The sequence below is a fragment of the Leopardus geoffroyi genome, chromosome B2, assembly GCF_018350155.1.
Source record: "Leopardus geoffroyi isolate Oge1 chromosome B2, O.geoffroyi_Oge1_pat1.0, whole genome shotgun sequence".
In the NCBI taxonomy this organism is placed as follows: Eukaryota; Metazoa; Chordata; class Mammalia; order Carnivora; family Felidae; genus Leopardus; species Leopardus geoffroyi.
The window spans coordinates 1,956,075-1,968,830 of NC_059332.1; the positions used below are offsets into that span (position 1 = coordinate 1,956,075).

At 41.3% G+C, this 12,756-nt stretch overlaps 3 protein-coding genes across 7 annotated transcripts in view; 2 read left to right on the forward strand and 1 right to left on the reverse strand.

The window, feature by feature from the left end:
* LOC123609414 (zinc finger protein with KRAB and SCAN domains 4-like) overlaps positions 1-12,756 on the forward strand; it is a 455,099-nt gene that overhangs the window by 400,996 nt on the left and 41,347 nt on the right. The window lies entirely within an intron of this gene.
* The window catches only part of LOC123609455, a 36,407-nt gene that overhangs the window by 18,719 nt on the left and 4,932 nt on the right, over positions 1-12,756 (forward strand). The window lies entirely within an intron of this gene.
* PGBD1 (piggyBac transposable element derived 1) overlaps positions 1-12,756 on the reverse strand; it is a 28,983-nt gene that overhangs the window by 11,498 nt on the left and 4,729 nt on the right. For all 4 annotated transcript variants that reach the window (XM_045500429.1, XM_045500428.1, XM_045500427.1 and 1 more), the window contains exon 3: positions 11,854-12,010. In XM_045500429.1, coding sequence (XP_045356385.1) covers positions 11,854-12,010 — 157 coding nt within the window. The remainder of the gene's footprint in view (positions 1-11,853; positions 12,011-12,756) is intronic.

The following is a 12,756-nucleotide window of genomic DNA, read 5'->3' on the forward strand; positions in this document are numbered from 1 at the left end:
CTGCACAGAAGAGGCAAAGAGAAGCTCTGCAGACAACTGGCTCATGGAAAAACAGGCCAAGATTCAAAAGCAGAACACACACAAGAGACATAGAAAACCCTCCCTGGAGCACCAGGCCTAGGAACAGGGGACACTGCAGGGCAGGGCACTACAGGACCTCTTCTTCATAAGGCTCTTATCCTTAGGAGCAAGAGAAGTAGCTAACTTTCCTATCACACAGAAACACAGAGAACTGGAAAAAATGAGGAGAGAGAGAAATACGTCCCGAACAAAAGAACAAGACCAATCCACAGCAAGAGACCTAAGTGAAATGGATATAAGTAATATGCCTGATAGAGATTTTAATAATCCTAAAGATACTCACTGAACTTGAAAAAAAAAGTGGAGGACATCAGTGAGACCCTTAACAGAATGGCAAAAAAGAACCAATCAGAGATCAAGAACACAATTCATGAAATTAAAAATACACTTGAAGGACAAATAATCCAGTGAAGAAATGGGCAAAAGACACGAACAGACACTTCCCCAAAGAAGATATCCAGATAGCTAATAGACACATGGAAAAAATGCTCAACGTCACTCATCATCAGGGAAATACAAATCAAAACCACAATGAGATACCACCTCACACCTGTCGGAATGGCTAACATTAACAACTCAGGCAACAACAGATGTTGGCGAGGATGCGGAGAAACAGGAACCCTTTTGCACTGCTGGTGGGAATGCAAGCTGGTGCAGCCCCTCTGGAAAACAGTATGGAGGTTCTCAAAAAATTAAAAATAGAACTACCCTACGACTCAGCAATTGCACTACTAGGTATTTATACAAGGGATACAAGTGTGCTGTTTCGAAGGGACACAGGCACCCCAATGTTTATAGCAGCGATGTCGACAATAGCCAAAGTATGGAAAGAGCCCAAATGTTCAACAGATGAATGGATAAAGACGATGTGGTATATATAATGCAGTATTACCCAGCAATCAAAAAGAATGAAATCTTGCCATTTGCAATAACATGGATAGAACTAGAGGGTATCATGCTAAGCGAAATTAGAGAAAGACAAATACCATATGACTTCACTCATGTGGAATTTAAGACACAAACAGATGAACATAAGGGGAAGGGAAGCAACGTAATATAAAAACAGGGAGGGGGACAAAACATAAGAGACTCTTAAATATAGAGAACAGGGTTGTTGGAGGGGTTGTGGGAGGGGAGATGGGCTAAATGGGTAAGGGGCACTAAGGAATCTACTCCTGAAATCATTGTTGCACTTTAAGCTAACTAACTTGGATGTAAATTTAAAATTAATTAATTTTTAAAAAATAAGCACATTGTGAGGAAAAAAATACACTTGAAGGAATAAATAGCAGGCTAGTCGAAAAAGAGGAATGAATTAACAAACTGTAAGACAGAATAATGGGAAGTAACCAAACTGAGAAACGGAGAAGCAAATTATGCAAATTAAGAATCCTTAAGGAATTCAGTGGTTCTACCAAGACTAACGTTCATATTACAGGGATTCTCAGAAGAAGAGAGAGAAAGGAGGGAGGGCTGCCTGGGTGGTTCAGGCAGTTGAGAATCCAACTCTTGATTGCAGCTCAGGTCATGACCTCATGGTATGCAGGCCTGAGCCCCTTGTGGGGCTCCGTGCTGACAGTGGGGAACCTGCTTGGGATTCTCTGTCTCTGCCCCTCCCTCTCCCCTGCTCATGCTCTCTTAAATAAGTAAACGTTTAAAAAAAGGAGGGGGGGGGGAAATTGACTTGAAAAATAACTGAGGGGTGTCTCAGTGTCTCAGTCAGCTAACCACCCAACTCTTGATTTCGGCTTGGATCATGATCTCATGGTCGTGGGATCAAGCCTTGCATTGGGCTCCATGCTGGGCATGGAGACTGCTTGGGATTCTTTCTCTCCCTATCCCTCTGCCCCTCCCCAACTCGTTCTCTCAAAAAAAAAAAAAAAAAAAAAGCTGTAAACATCTCTAATTTGGAGAAGGAAACATATCCAGATAGATTCAGGAGGCACAGAGATCCTCCCAAGAATTTAACTCAAGGAGGTCGACACCAAGACACATAGTAATTAAAACGGCAAAAAGTAAAAAAAATTAAAAAGGCAAAAAGTAGTGACAAAGAAAAAAATCTTAAAAGCATCAAGAGAAGAGAGTTGCATACAAGGGAAACCTGATAAGGCTATCAGATTTTTCAGCAGAAATTAGCAGGCCAGAAGGGAGTGGCCTGATATTCAAAGTGCTGAACGGGAAAAATCTGCAGCCAAGAAAACTCTTATCCAGTGAGGCTATCATTCAGAATAGAAGGATAGATATAGAGTTTCTCACAAACAAAAACTAAAGGAGTCCATGACCACTAAAAAAGTCCTGTAGGAAGTATTAAAAGGGATTCTGAGTGGAAAGGAAAGACCATAAGAGTACGAAAAGTAAAAAAAAAAAAAAAAAGAAAAGAAGTAAAAACGAGTATATCTGTAAAAATCAGTCAAGAAAGAGATTAGTAAAATATGACACAATATACCTAAAACTTGAATGGTGGGAGGGGGAGAGGAATAAAGAATGAGTTCAAAACTAAGTGACCATCATCTTTAAATGCAGACTGGTATATGCAGAAGAGGTTATACACAATCCTAATGGTAACCACAAATCAAAAGCCAGTCACAGGTATGCAAAGAATAAAAGAAAGAAATCCAAATATACAAGAAAGAAAGCCAACAAGCCATGAAAGAGGGCAAGAGGAGAAAGGACGAAGAAAATCTATAGAAACAATCACAAAAAAGTAAAAAATGGCAATACTCGTCTATCAATAATTATGTTGAATGTAAATGGACTAAACAAATCCAATCAAAAGACATAAGGTGACATAGTAGATAAAAAAACAAGACCCATCTGTATGCTGCCTATAAGCGCCTACTAAAGGCGGCTGCAGATTGAAATTGAGGGGATGGAGGAACACTTATGAATAAAGCCAGAGTAGCAATACTTATATCGGACAAACTAGACTTTAAAACAAAGACTGTAAAAAGAGACAAAGAAGAGCACTATATAGTCAGAAAGGGCAAAATCCAACAAGAAGATGTAACAATTGTAAGTATTTATGCACGCAACATGGCAGCATCCAAATACATAAAACAGTTAATAACAAACATAAAGGACATAAATGACAGTAATAATAGTGGGAGGGGGTTAACACCCTTTGTGCATTAATGCACTGATCATCCAAACACAAAATCATCACGGAAAAACTGGCTTTGATGGACCAGATGGATTTAACAGATATATTCAGAACATTCCATCCTAAAACGCCAGAATACACATTCTCTTCTTTTTCTTTTTTTTAGTGTTTATTTATTTATTTTTGAGAGAGAGAGAGAGACAGAGTTAGCAAGCAGGGGAGGGGCAGGGAGAGAGGGAGATAGAATCCCAAGCAGGCTTCAGGCTGCCAGCACAGAACCCGATGCAGGGCTTGAACTCACAAACCGTGAGATCATGACCTGAGCCGAAACCAAGAGTTGAATGCTTAACCGACTGAGCCACCCAGGCGCAACACACATTCTTTTCAATTACACACAGAACATTATTCCAGAATAGATCACATATTAGGCCACAAAACAAATCTCAAAAGATTCAAAAAGATCAAAGTCATACCATGCATCTTTTCTAACAACAGTACTATATTACTAGAAATCAGGGCCCCTGGGTGGCTCAGTTGGCTAAGCACCTGATTCTTGACCTCAGTTCAGGTCTTAATCTGAGGGTTGTGAGTTTGAGCCCTGCACTGGGCTCCATGCTGGAAGTGAAGCCTAAAGAAAGAAAATAAAAGGGGCGCCTGGGTGGCTCAGTCGGTTGAGCATCCGACTCTGGCTCAGGTCATGATCTCGCAGTCTGTGAGTTCAAGCCCCGCGTCGGGCTCTGTGCTGACAGCTCAGGGCCTGGAGTCTGCTTCAGATTCTGTGCCTCCCTCTCTCTCTGCCCCTCCCCCACTGATGCTCTCTCTCTTTCTCTGTCAAAAATAAATATTAAAAAAAAAAATTTTTTTAAAAAGAAAAGAAAAGAAAATTAAATAAAGGAAGGAAGGAAGGAAAACAAGAAATCAACCACAAGGAAGAATCTGGAAAGACCACAAATAACATGGAGGTTAAATAACATGCTACTAAACAATGAATGGGTCAACCAGGAAACAAAAGAAATCAACAAGTACATGGAAACAAACGAAAATGACAATACAACAGTCCAAAACCTTGGGGATGCAATAAAAGTGATTCTAAGGGGAAGTTTATAGCAATACAGGTCTACCTCAAGAAGCGAGAAAAATCTCAAACTACCTAACCTTACACCTGAATGAGTTAGAAAAAGAACAAAACCCAAAACCACCAGAAGAAAGTAAATAATAAAGATTAGAGCAGAAATAAATGATATACAAACTAAAAACACAATAGAACAGATCTGAGGGGCACCTGGGTGGCTCAGTCAGTTAAGCATCTGACTTCAGCTCAGGTCATGATCTCACAATTCATGGGTTTGAGCCTTGTGTCAGGCAGGCTCTGTGCTGACAGCTCAGAGTCTGGAGCCGGCTTCAGATTCTGTGTCTCCCTCTCTCTCTCTGCCTCCCCCATCCATACTCTGGCTCTCACTCTCAAAAATAAACATTAAAAAACAAAACAAAAACAGATCAATGAAACCAGGAGCTGGTTCTTTGAAAAGATCAACCAGATTCATAAACCTCTAGTCAGATTCATTAAAAACAAAAACAGACTCAAAATCACAAATGAAAGAGTATAAATAACAATCAACACCACTGAAACACAAACCTAATAGAATATTATGAAAAACTGTATGCCAACAAATTAGACAACCTAGAAGAAATGGATAAATTCATAGAAACAAAGAAACTACCAAAGCAGAATCAGGAAGAAACAGAAAGTTTGAACAGACTAATTACCAACAAGAAGATTAAATTAGCAATCAAGAAACTCCCAACAAGCAAAGTCCAGGACCAGATGCCTTCACAGTCAAATTCTACCAAATATTTAAAGAAGAGTTAGCACCTATTCTTCTCAAATGATTCCAAAAAGTAGAAGAGGAAGGAAGGCTTCCAAATTAGTTCTATGAGGCCAGCATTACCCTGATTTAAAAAAAAAAAAAAAAAAAAAGATAAAGACACTACCAAAAAAGAACTACAGGCCAATATCTCTGATGAACAGATGCAAAAATCCTCAACAAAATATTAGCAAACCTAAGCCAACAATACATTAAAAACATCATTCACCACAATAAAGTGGGATTTATTCCAAGGATGCAACAGTGATTTGATTCAATATTTGCAAATCCATCAATGTGATGTATCAATAAAAGGATAAAAACCATATCATTTCTTTCTGTTTTTAAGTTTATGTATTTATTTGAGAGAGACAGAGCATGAGTGGGGAAGGCGCAGAGAGAGAGAGGGAGAGAGAATCTCAAGCAAGCTCCACACTGACAGCACACAGAGCTCTGTGCGGGGCTCAAACTCACAAAATCGGGAGATCGTGATCTGAGCCAAAACCCAGAGTTGGACACTTAACTGTGTCACCCAGGTGCCCCCATACAATCATTTCAATAGAAACTAAAAAAAGAAAAAATATTTGGCAAAGTACAATATCTATTCATGATACAAACACTCAACAAAGAAGGTTTAGAGGAAACAAACCTCAACATAATAAGGGCAATATATGAAAAACCCACAGCTAATATCAGTCTCAAAGGGGAAAAACTGAGAGCTTTTCTCCTAAGGTGAGGAACAAGACAAGGATGTCCACTCTCACAACTTTTATTCAACATAGTACTGGAAGTCCTAGCCACAGCAATCAGAGAAGGAGGAGGAATAAAGGACATCCAAACTCGTAAGGAAGCAGGAAAACTTTCACTATTTGCAGATGATATGATACCATGTAGGGAAAACCCAAAAGACTCAACCAAGAAACTACTAGAATTAATAATTCAGTAAGGTCACAGGTTACAAAATCAATGTACACAAATCCACTGTATTTCTATATAATGACGAAACAGCAGAAAGAGAAATTAAGAAAATAATCCCATTTACAATTCCACCAAAATAGTGAAATATCTAGGAATAAACTTAACCAAGGAGGTTGTAAAACACTGAGGAAAGAAACTGAAGATGACACAAATGAAAGACTCACGGATTGGAAGTACAAATATAATTAAAATGTCCATATTATCCAAAGCAATTTACAGCAGCATTTTTTACAGAACTAGAACAAACAATCCTAAAAAATTGTATGGAACCATAAAAGATCCCCAAATAGCCAAAGCAATCTTGAAAAAGGAAAAAAGAAAGCTGAAGGTATTACAATTCCAGATTTCAAGTTATATTACAAAGCAGTAATAATCAGGGAGCCTGGGTGGTTCAGTCAGTCGAGTGTTTGACTCTTGATTTGGGCTTAGGTCACAATTTTCCAGTTGGTGGGACTGAGCCCTGCGTCAGGCTCCATGCTGACAGCATGCAGCCTGCTTGGGATTCTCTCTCCCTCTCTCTCTGTACCTTCCCCACTTGCACTCCCTCACTCTCAAAATAGATAAATAAACTTAAAAAAAAAAAAAAAACCAAACCAGCAGTAATCAAAACAGTATGATATTGGCACAAAAACAGACATAGATCAATGGAATAGAGTAGAAAGCCCAGAAATAAACCCATGATTATATGGTCAATTAATCTTTGACAAAGGAAGCAGGAATATGCAATGGGAGAAACAGTCTTCTCAACAAATGGTGGTGGGAAAACCAGACAGCTCCATGTGAAAGAATTAAACTGCACCACTTTCTTACACCATACACAAAAATAAACCCCAAATAAATTAAGGACCTAAATGTGAGACACGAAACCATAAAATTCTAGACAAGAGCATAGGCAGTAATTTCTCTGACATGGCTGTAGCAAAATCTTCCTACATAGGTCTCTTGAGGCAAGGAAAATAAAAGCAAGATAAACTATTGGGACTATGTTGAGATAAAGCTGCACAGCAAAGGAAATAACAAAACTAAAAGACAACCTACTGAATGGGAGAGGACATTTGTAAATAGCATGTCCAATAACGGATTAAAATCCAAAAAATACAAAGAACTTACACAACTCAACACCAACAAATAATCCAATAAATGGATAGAAAACATGAACAGACATTTCTCCAAAGAAGATATGCACATGGCCAACAGACACATGAAACGATGCTTAACATCACTTATCATCAGGAAATGCAAATCAAAACTACAATGAGGTATCACCTGACACCTGTGAAAATAGCTAAACTCAAAAACATAAGAAACAACTAGTGTTGGTGAAAATATGGACAGAAAGGAATCCTCCTACATTGTTGGTGGCAAATGCACTGGTACAGGCACTGTGGAAAACAGTATGGCGGTTCCTTAAAAAATAAAAAATAGGGGGCGCCTGGGTGGCGCAGTCGGTTAAGCGTCCGACTTCAGCCAGGTCACGATCTCGCGGTCCGTGAGTTCGAGCCCCGCGTCGGGCTCTGGGCTGATGGCTCAGAGCCTGGAGCCTGTTTCCGATTCTGTGTCTCCCCCTCTCTCTGCCCCTCCCCCGTTCATGCTCTGTCTCTCTCTGTCTCAAAAAAATAAATAAACGTTAAAAAAAAAAAAAAATAAAAATAAAAATAAAAAATAAAAAATAAAAAATAGAACTACCCTCTGATCCAGTAATCGCACTACTGAGTATTTACCCAAAGAATATGAAAACGCTCATTCAAAAGGATATATGCACCCCTGTTTATAGCAGCATTGTCTACAATAGCCAAACTATGGAAACAGCCCAAGTGTCCACTGATAGATGAATGGATAAAGATGTGGTACGCATACAGAAGTATACACACACACACACACGAATGGAGTCACACCAACACAGACACACACACAGACACAGTCACACCAACACAGAATATTACTCAGTCATAAAAAGGATGAAATCTTGCCATTTGCAGTGACATGGATGGAGCTAGATAGTGTTATGCTAAGCAAAATAAGACAGAGAAAGACAAATACCATACGACTTCATTCATGTGGAATAGAAGAAACAAAACGAAGGGAAAAAAAGAGAAAAACCAAAAAAGACTCTTAACTACATAGAACAGGGTGGCTCAGTCAGTTAAGTGTCCGACTCTTGATTTCAGCTCAGGTTATGATCTCAGGGTTTGTGGGATTGAGCCCTGCATAGGGCTCCATGCTGACAGGATGGAACCTGTTTGGGATTCTCTGTCCTCTGCCCCTTTCCCCGCTTGAGCTCTCGCTTGCTTGCTCTCTCTCTGAAAATAAAACATTAAAAAAAAAAAAACTACATAGAACAACAGACGTTTACCAGAGGGCAGGTGGGTGGGGGAATGGGTGAAATCAGTGACCAGGATTAAGAGTAACATTTACCGTGGTGAGCACTAATACACAAAATTGTTGAATCACTGTATTATATACCTCAAACTGATATAAGACTGTATGTTAACTACACTGGAATTAAAAGAAAAGAAAAAAAAGAACTAGGTTACAGCTGCAGCTGTGTGACCTTGGGCCTGTCAGTCTTGCTAAGCCTCCCATTCCTTATCTGTGCCACGGGGAAAACATAGTCCACTTTACAGGGCTGGTGAAGATCAAATGAATGAACACAAAAGCTCTTTGTAAAACTGCAAGACCCCCCTGAGGTCATGTATTATTAATTTTCAGATCAGCTTAATACCAGCTACACAAAACTAAATGAAGAAGACATGATCATTCTAACCCAGAATTTATCCAAGACTGTAGCATCACTTTTTTTTGCTCCAGACACAATGGATCACCATAGCATCTTTTCGCTGGTGTTGTTTTGTATCTAGAGGAACTAATAAAGCTTGCTGGAAAAACAGGCTTGTCCCTGATGCACTGTTGCGACCTTACCCCCAACTCCCCCCAACAACACATACATGCCAAACCCTTCGACTAAAAAAGCACAATGTGTTGGGGCGCCTGGGTGGCGCAGTCGGTTAAGCGTCCGACTTCAGCCAGGTCACGATCTCGCGGTCCGTGAGTTCGAGCCCCGTGTCAGGCTCTGGGCTGATGGCTCAGAGCCTGGAACCTGTTTCCGATTCTGTGTCTCCCTCTCTCTCTGCCCCTCCCCCGTTCATGCTCTGTCTCTCTCTGTCCCATAAACGTTGAAAAAAAAAAAAAAAATTTAAAAAAGCACAATGTGAAACAGGTCTGCTGACAGAGAAGGGGCCATTTTGAGAAGGGGAGGATGGGAAAGAAAATGGAAAGGGGCAAACATAAAATGCAGTGAGGAAAGAAAACAAAGACAATGGAAAATCTGAGATAGCAAAGGTCAAATCAGACTTTGTGTTTGCTCCTTATCATCCTCCTCAGGTGGAAGAGCATTAGGGTTAAGCCCGAGAAAGAGGCAGAGGGATGTTTTCACATATGGGAAAGTTCAATACAAACACCACACTGATCTACTGCTGTGCATCCCTGCTCAAGACAGAACAGGAGGATGCAGGCTTTAGGTGCGGTCTATCGGGTGATACCTCAAGGTCCCTTCTACTTCTCCAACATGCAAACACTCAACAATGCGTCTGACACTAAGACTATCACAAATGAGCATTGAGAGACTGGGAAAAATACAGTACTCGTGAGTTTTCATTTAATTCTAGTGTCCCATGACAGATGAGAATACCCCCCCCCCCCACACACACACACACTACAATTGCTGTAAATCATATTTTTGATTTAAAAAAAAAAAAAGGCTGGGGCACCTCGGTGCCTCAGTTGGTTGAATGTCCAACTTCAGCTCAGGTCATGAGATGTTTGTGGGTTCGTGCCCCGCATAGGGCTCTGTGCTGACAGCTCAGAGCCTGGAGCCTGCTTGGGATTCTGTCTCCCTCTCTCTGCCCCTCCCCCACTCACACTCTCTCTGTCAAAAATAAAACATTATAAAAAAATTTTTTTAAAAAGGCTTCTATGGCACCCAACTTTTTAATGACAGTCCAAATTTTAATGCCACAAAACGTTCCCACGTGACTTCCCCATTTCTCCCACACACTCTTTTGTAAACAAACCCTACCCTCCAGCCACACTGGTTAACTTACTATCCCTTGAAAATCCCAGCACAGGAGGAAGAAACGCCACTAGTCTGGGAAACTGGTCTAAGTCATGTACTGTCAGGTAACCTGGAGAAATGTGCTGGGTTTATAACTGATAGGTAGGCCTTTAGCTAGAGTCTTTAAATATTCGGAAGGAGCTAAAAGGATATATATTAAAAAAAAAAAAAAAAAAGTCTTTGAAAATGACAAAGCATGCTTCCGGAAGGCCCAGAGAGCGTTCTCATCTGGATAACACCTACCACAGCAGTGGCGCCTCCCTCTGGGGACACAGAAAACCACAAGAGGCCACTGTCCTGCCCACAATGCGGCTGGGGTCCGGTTTGTGAGCCACGTCATGCTGTTTTTAAGCATTCGCTTGCACGAAAGAATCTTACATCCTATGATCACTGTTACCTATTTGTCAATTACCATCCTCACCATTCTGACAACTGCCCACCTCTGTTCGTTACCCCTCTCTCCTCTCCAGTCAAAACAAAATTGCTTTCAGTAGGTGTATATTCATCATCTCATAGGTAAGTAGGAATGTCTGCTCACTGTGGGGCTCCCCACTACCTCTCAACTTCTTCAGATAAACAAACTATTCTGGGGCTTCACGCAATGCTGGTTTCTCACAGCTGCAGAAATATGACAGAACCATCAGCCAAGTAAGCAGGGAAGTATCAAGTCCTATTCATGCTACATGATATGAGTAAACACCATAAGTAATATGAGCCGTATACATTTCATCTCCCTCTAGTGATTTATTATATGAACCGTTTATTCATTCTACACTTACTCTCAAAATATCAGTATTCACAGATCACCAACATAGCAAATTTGGTAAATCATGGTAAACCGTGACTGGGGTAAACCACGAACCCTCTGAAATCATATGCATAATTTTGCATGTACCTACATTTTCCAGGGAAGAGAGTCAAGTTTTCAGTAACTTCCGGGGAAAAACTAGTAGCACCCCTCATGAGAAGGTTAAAAAACACTGCACTGTGGAATTCTAAGGTCTCTTCTTTGAACTTTCTGTGTACTTCTGTCTGTTATCAATCCATCTGCAGACCTCAAACATTGTGCCAGATGCCTGCACAGAGCTCAACAATAAGCAACAGTTGGGATGGTTTCCTGGAGGTGAAGCCTGGGTATGGAAAGTGGGGGGACCCTGCACACAGAAGAATGCACTTCAACGGAGAACAGAGAGAACCTGTTTAAGCCCACAGCTGCATTTAAAATGACTCCAGGTTAGACGCAGGGAGGATACTGAAGACAATGTTATTGTGGGGAAAAAGGTAAATTTGTGGAAAGCTGCCAAGTAAATCTTGAAAACACCCACAAGTGTAGAATTAGACATGTAGAGCAAAGGTAAGTAGCAGAGAGACCTCTGGTCAGAAGGTCAGGTGACTTGAATTCTAGATGTTGCTCTCCCTCTGATGACCCTGGGCAAGTCATTAAACAGCCTGACTTTTGGTTTTCCCAACTATTGGGAGGGGAATTGGACAAGATCTCAGGATCCTAACATTTTACAATTCCAAATGTTTTTAGAAGCTTGCTTAGATACAGGGTAGGGAAAAAATACAGACAGACAGATACACACACACACATATATAGACGTAAATATAGATACAGATATATACCCACCTATACATAAAAACTGAAAGACACAGATAAACAAGCGCCTGTCAGTGTCTGCTCCCAATTTCCGTATTATACACGCACTGGCACTCACCACTCACTTCTCCGGGGTTCTCTTGGCAGAGCTCTGGAGGTTCACACTTCAAGGCAGTTACCCTGGGCAGGAGCTGGAGGTTCGGACATTCTGAAGAGGCTCCCTGATACTCTGTCACCAGCGAGTGCATGTCCTGTCCCCGAGTATAGACAGAAGCCTGGGGATAAAAGATTTACCTTGAAAATGCATCCTGGTGGGAACAGGACTGAACAGCAGTTAGGGACATCTTCAAGGAAATACCAGACAAGCCCCATTTAATCTTTCAACGCAGCAGTAAATAAGAGAGTAGCAGACCGAGATGTCCACCCGTTTGGTAAAGAGGGACTGCACACCTACGGAGACTCGGACTGTGTTCTACGTGCTGGGGATACGCGGCAAACGAGGACAGTGCAGACCAAGGATGCCCGCCCAGAAAGAAAACCAAACAAACCCAGGTGGATGCTCACACTGGCGGGTGGAGACTATCACAGGACAGCTCCCACAGGCTACTTAGGGGACTACCAAGGGGAAAGTGGTAACTTTAGGAAACAGAAATCTGACAGACACCACCTTAAGCTCATCAGTAATGCAACAACCCATCCCCATGTGCCTCCCTGATGTGAGGCACTAAGGCAAACATATCTTCTGTGGCATTCTAGGCAAAAGAACAACACGGACCTTATCAAGAGAAAACGTAAGACAAATATCAATGTCGTGGCAGACAAGGAAAGACCAAGTGGGGGACCTGGCTGGCTCAGTTGGTTAAGCGACCCACTCTGCATGTCAGCTCAGGTCATGACCTCACAGTTCGTGAGTGCCAGCCCTGCATTGGGCTCTGGGCTGACAGTGCAGAGCCTGCTTGGGATTCTCTGTCTCCTTCCCTCTCAGCCCCTCTCCTGCTTACACACACACTCTCTCTCTCAA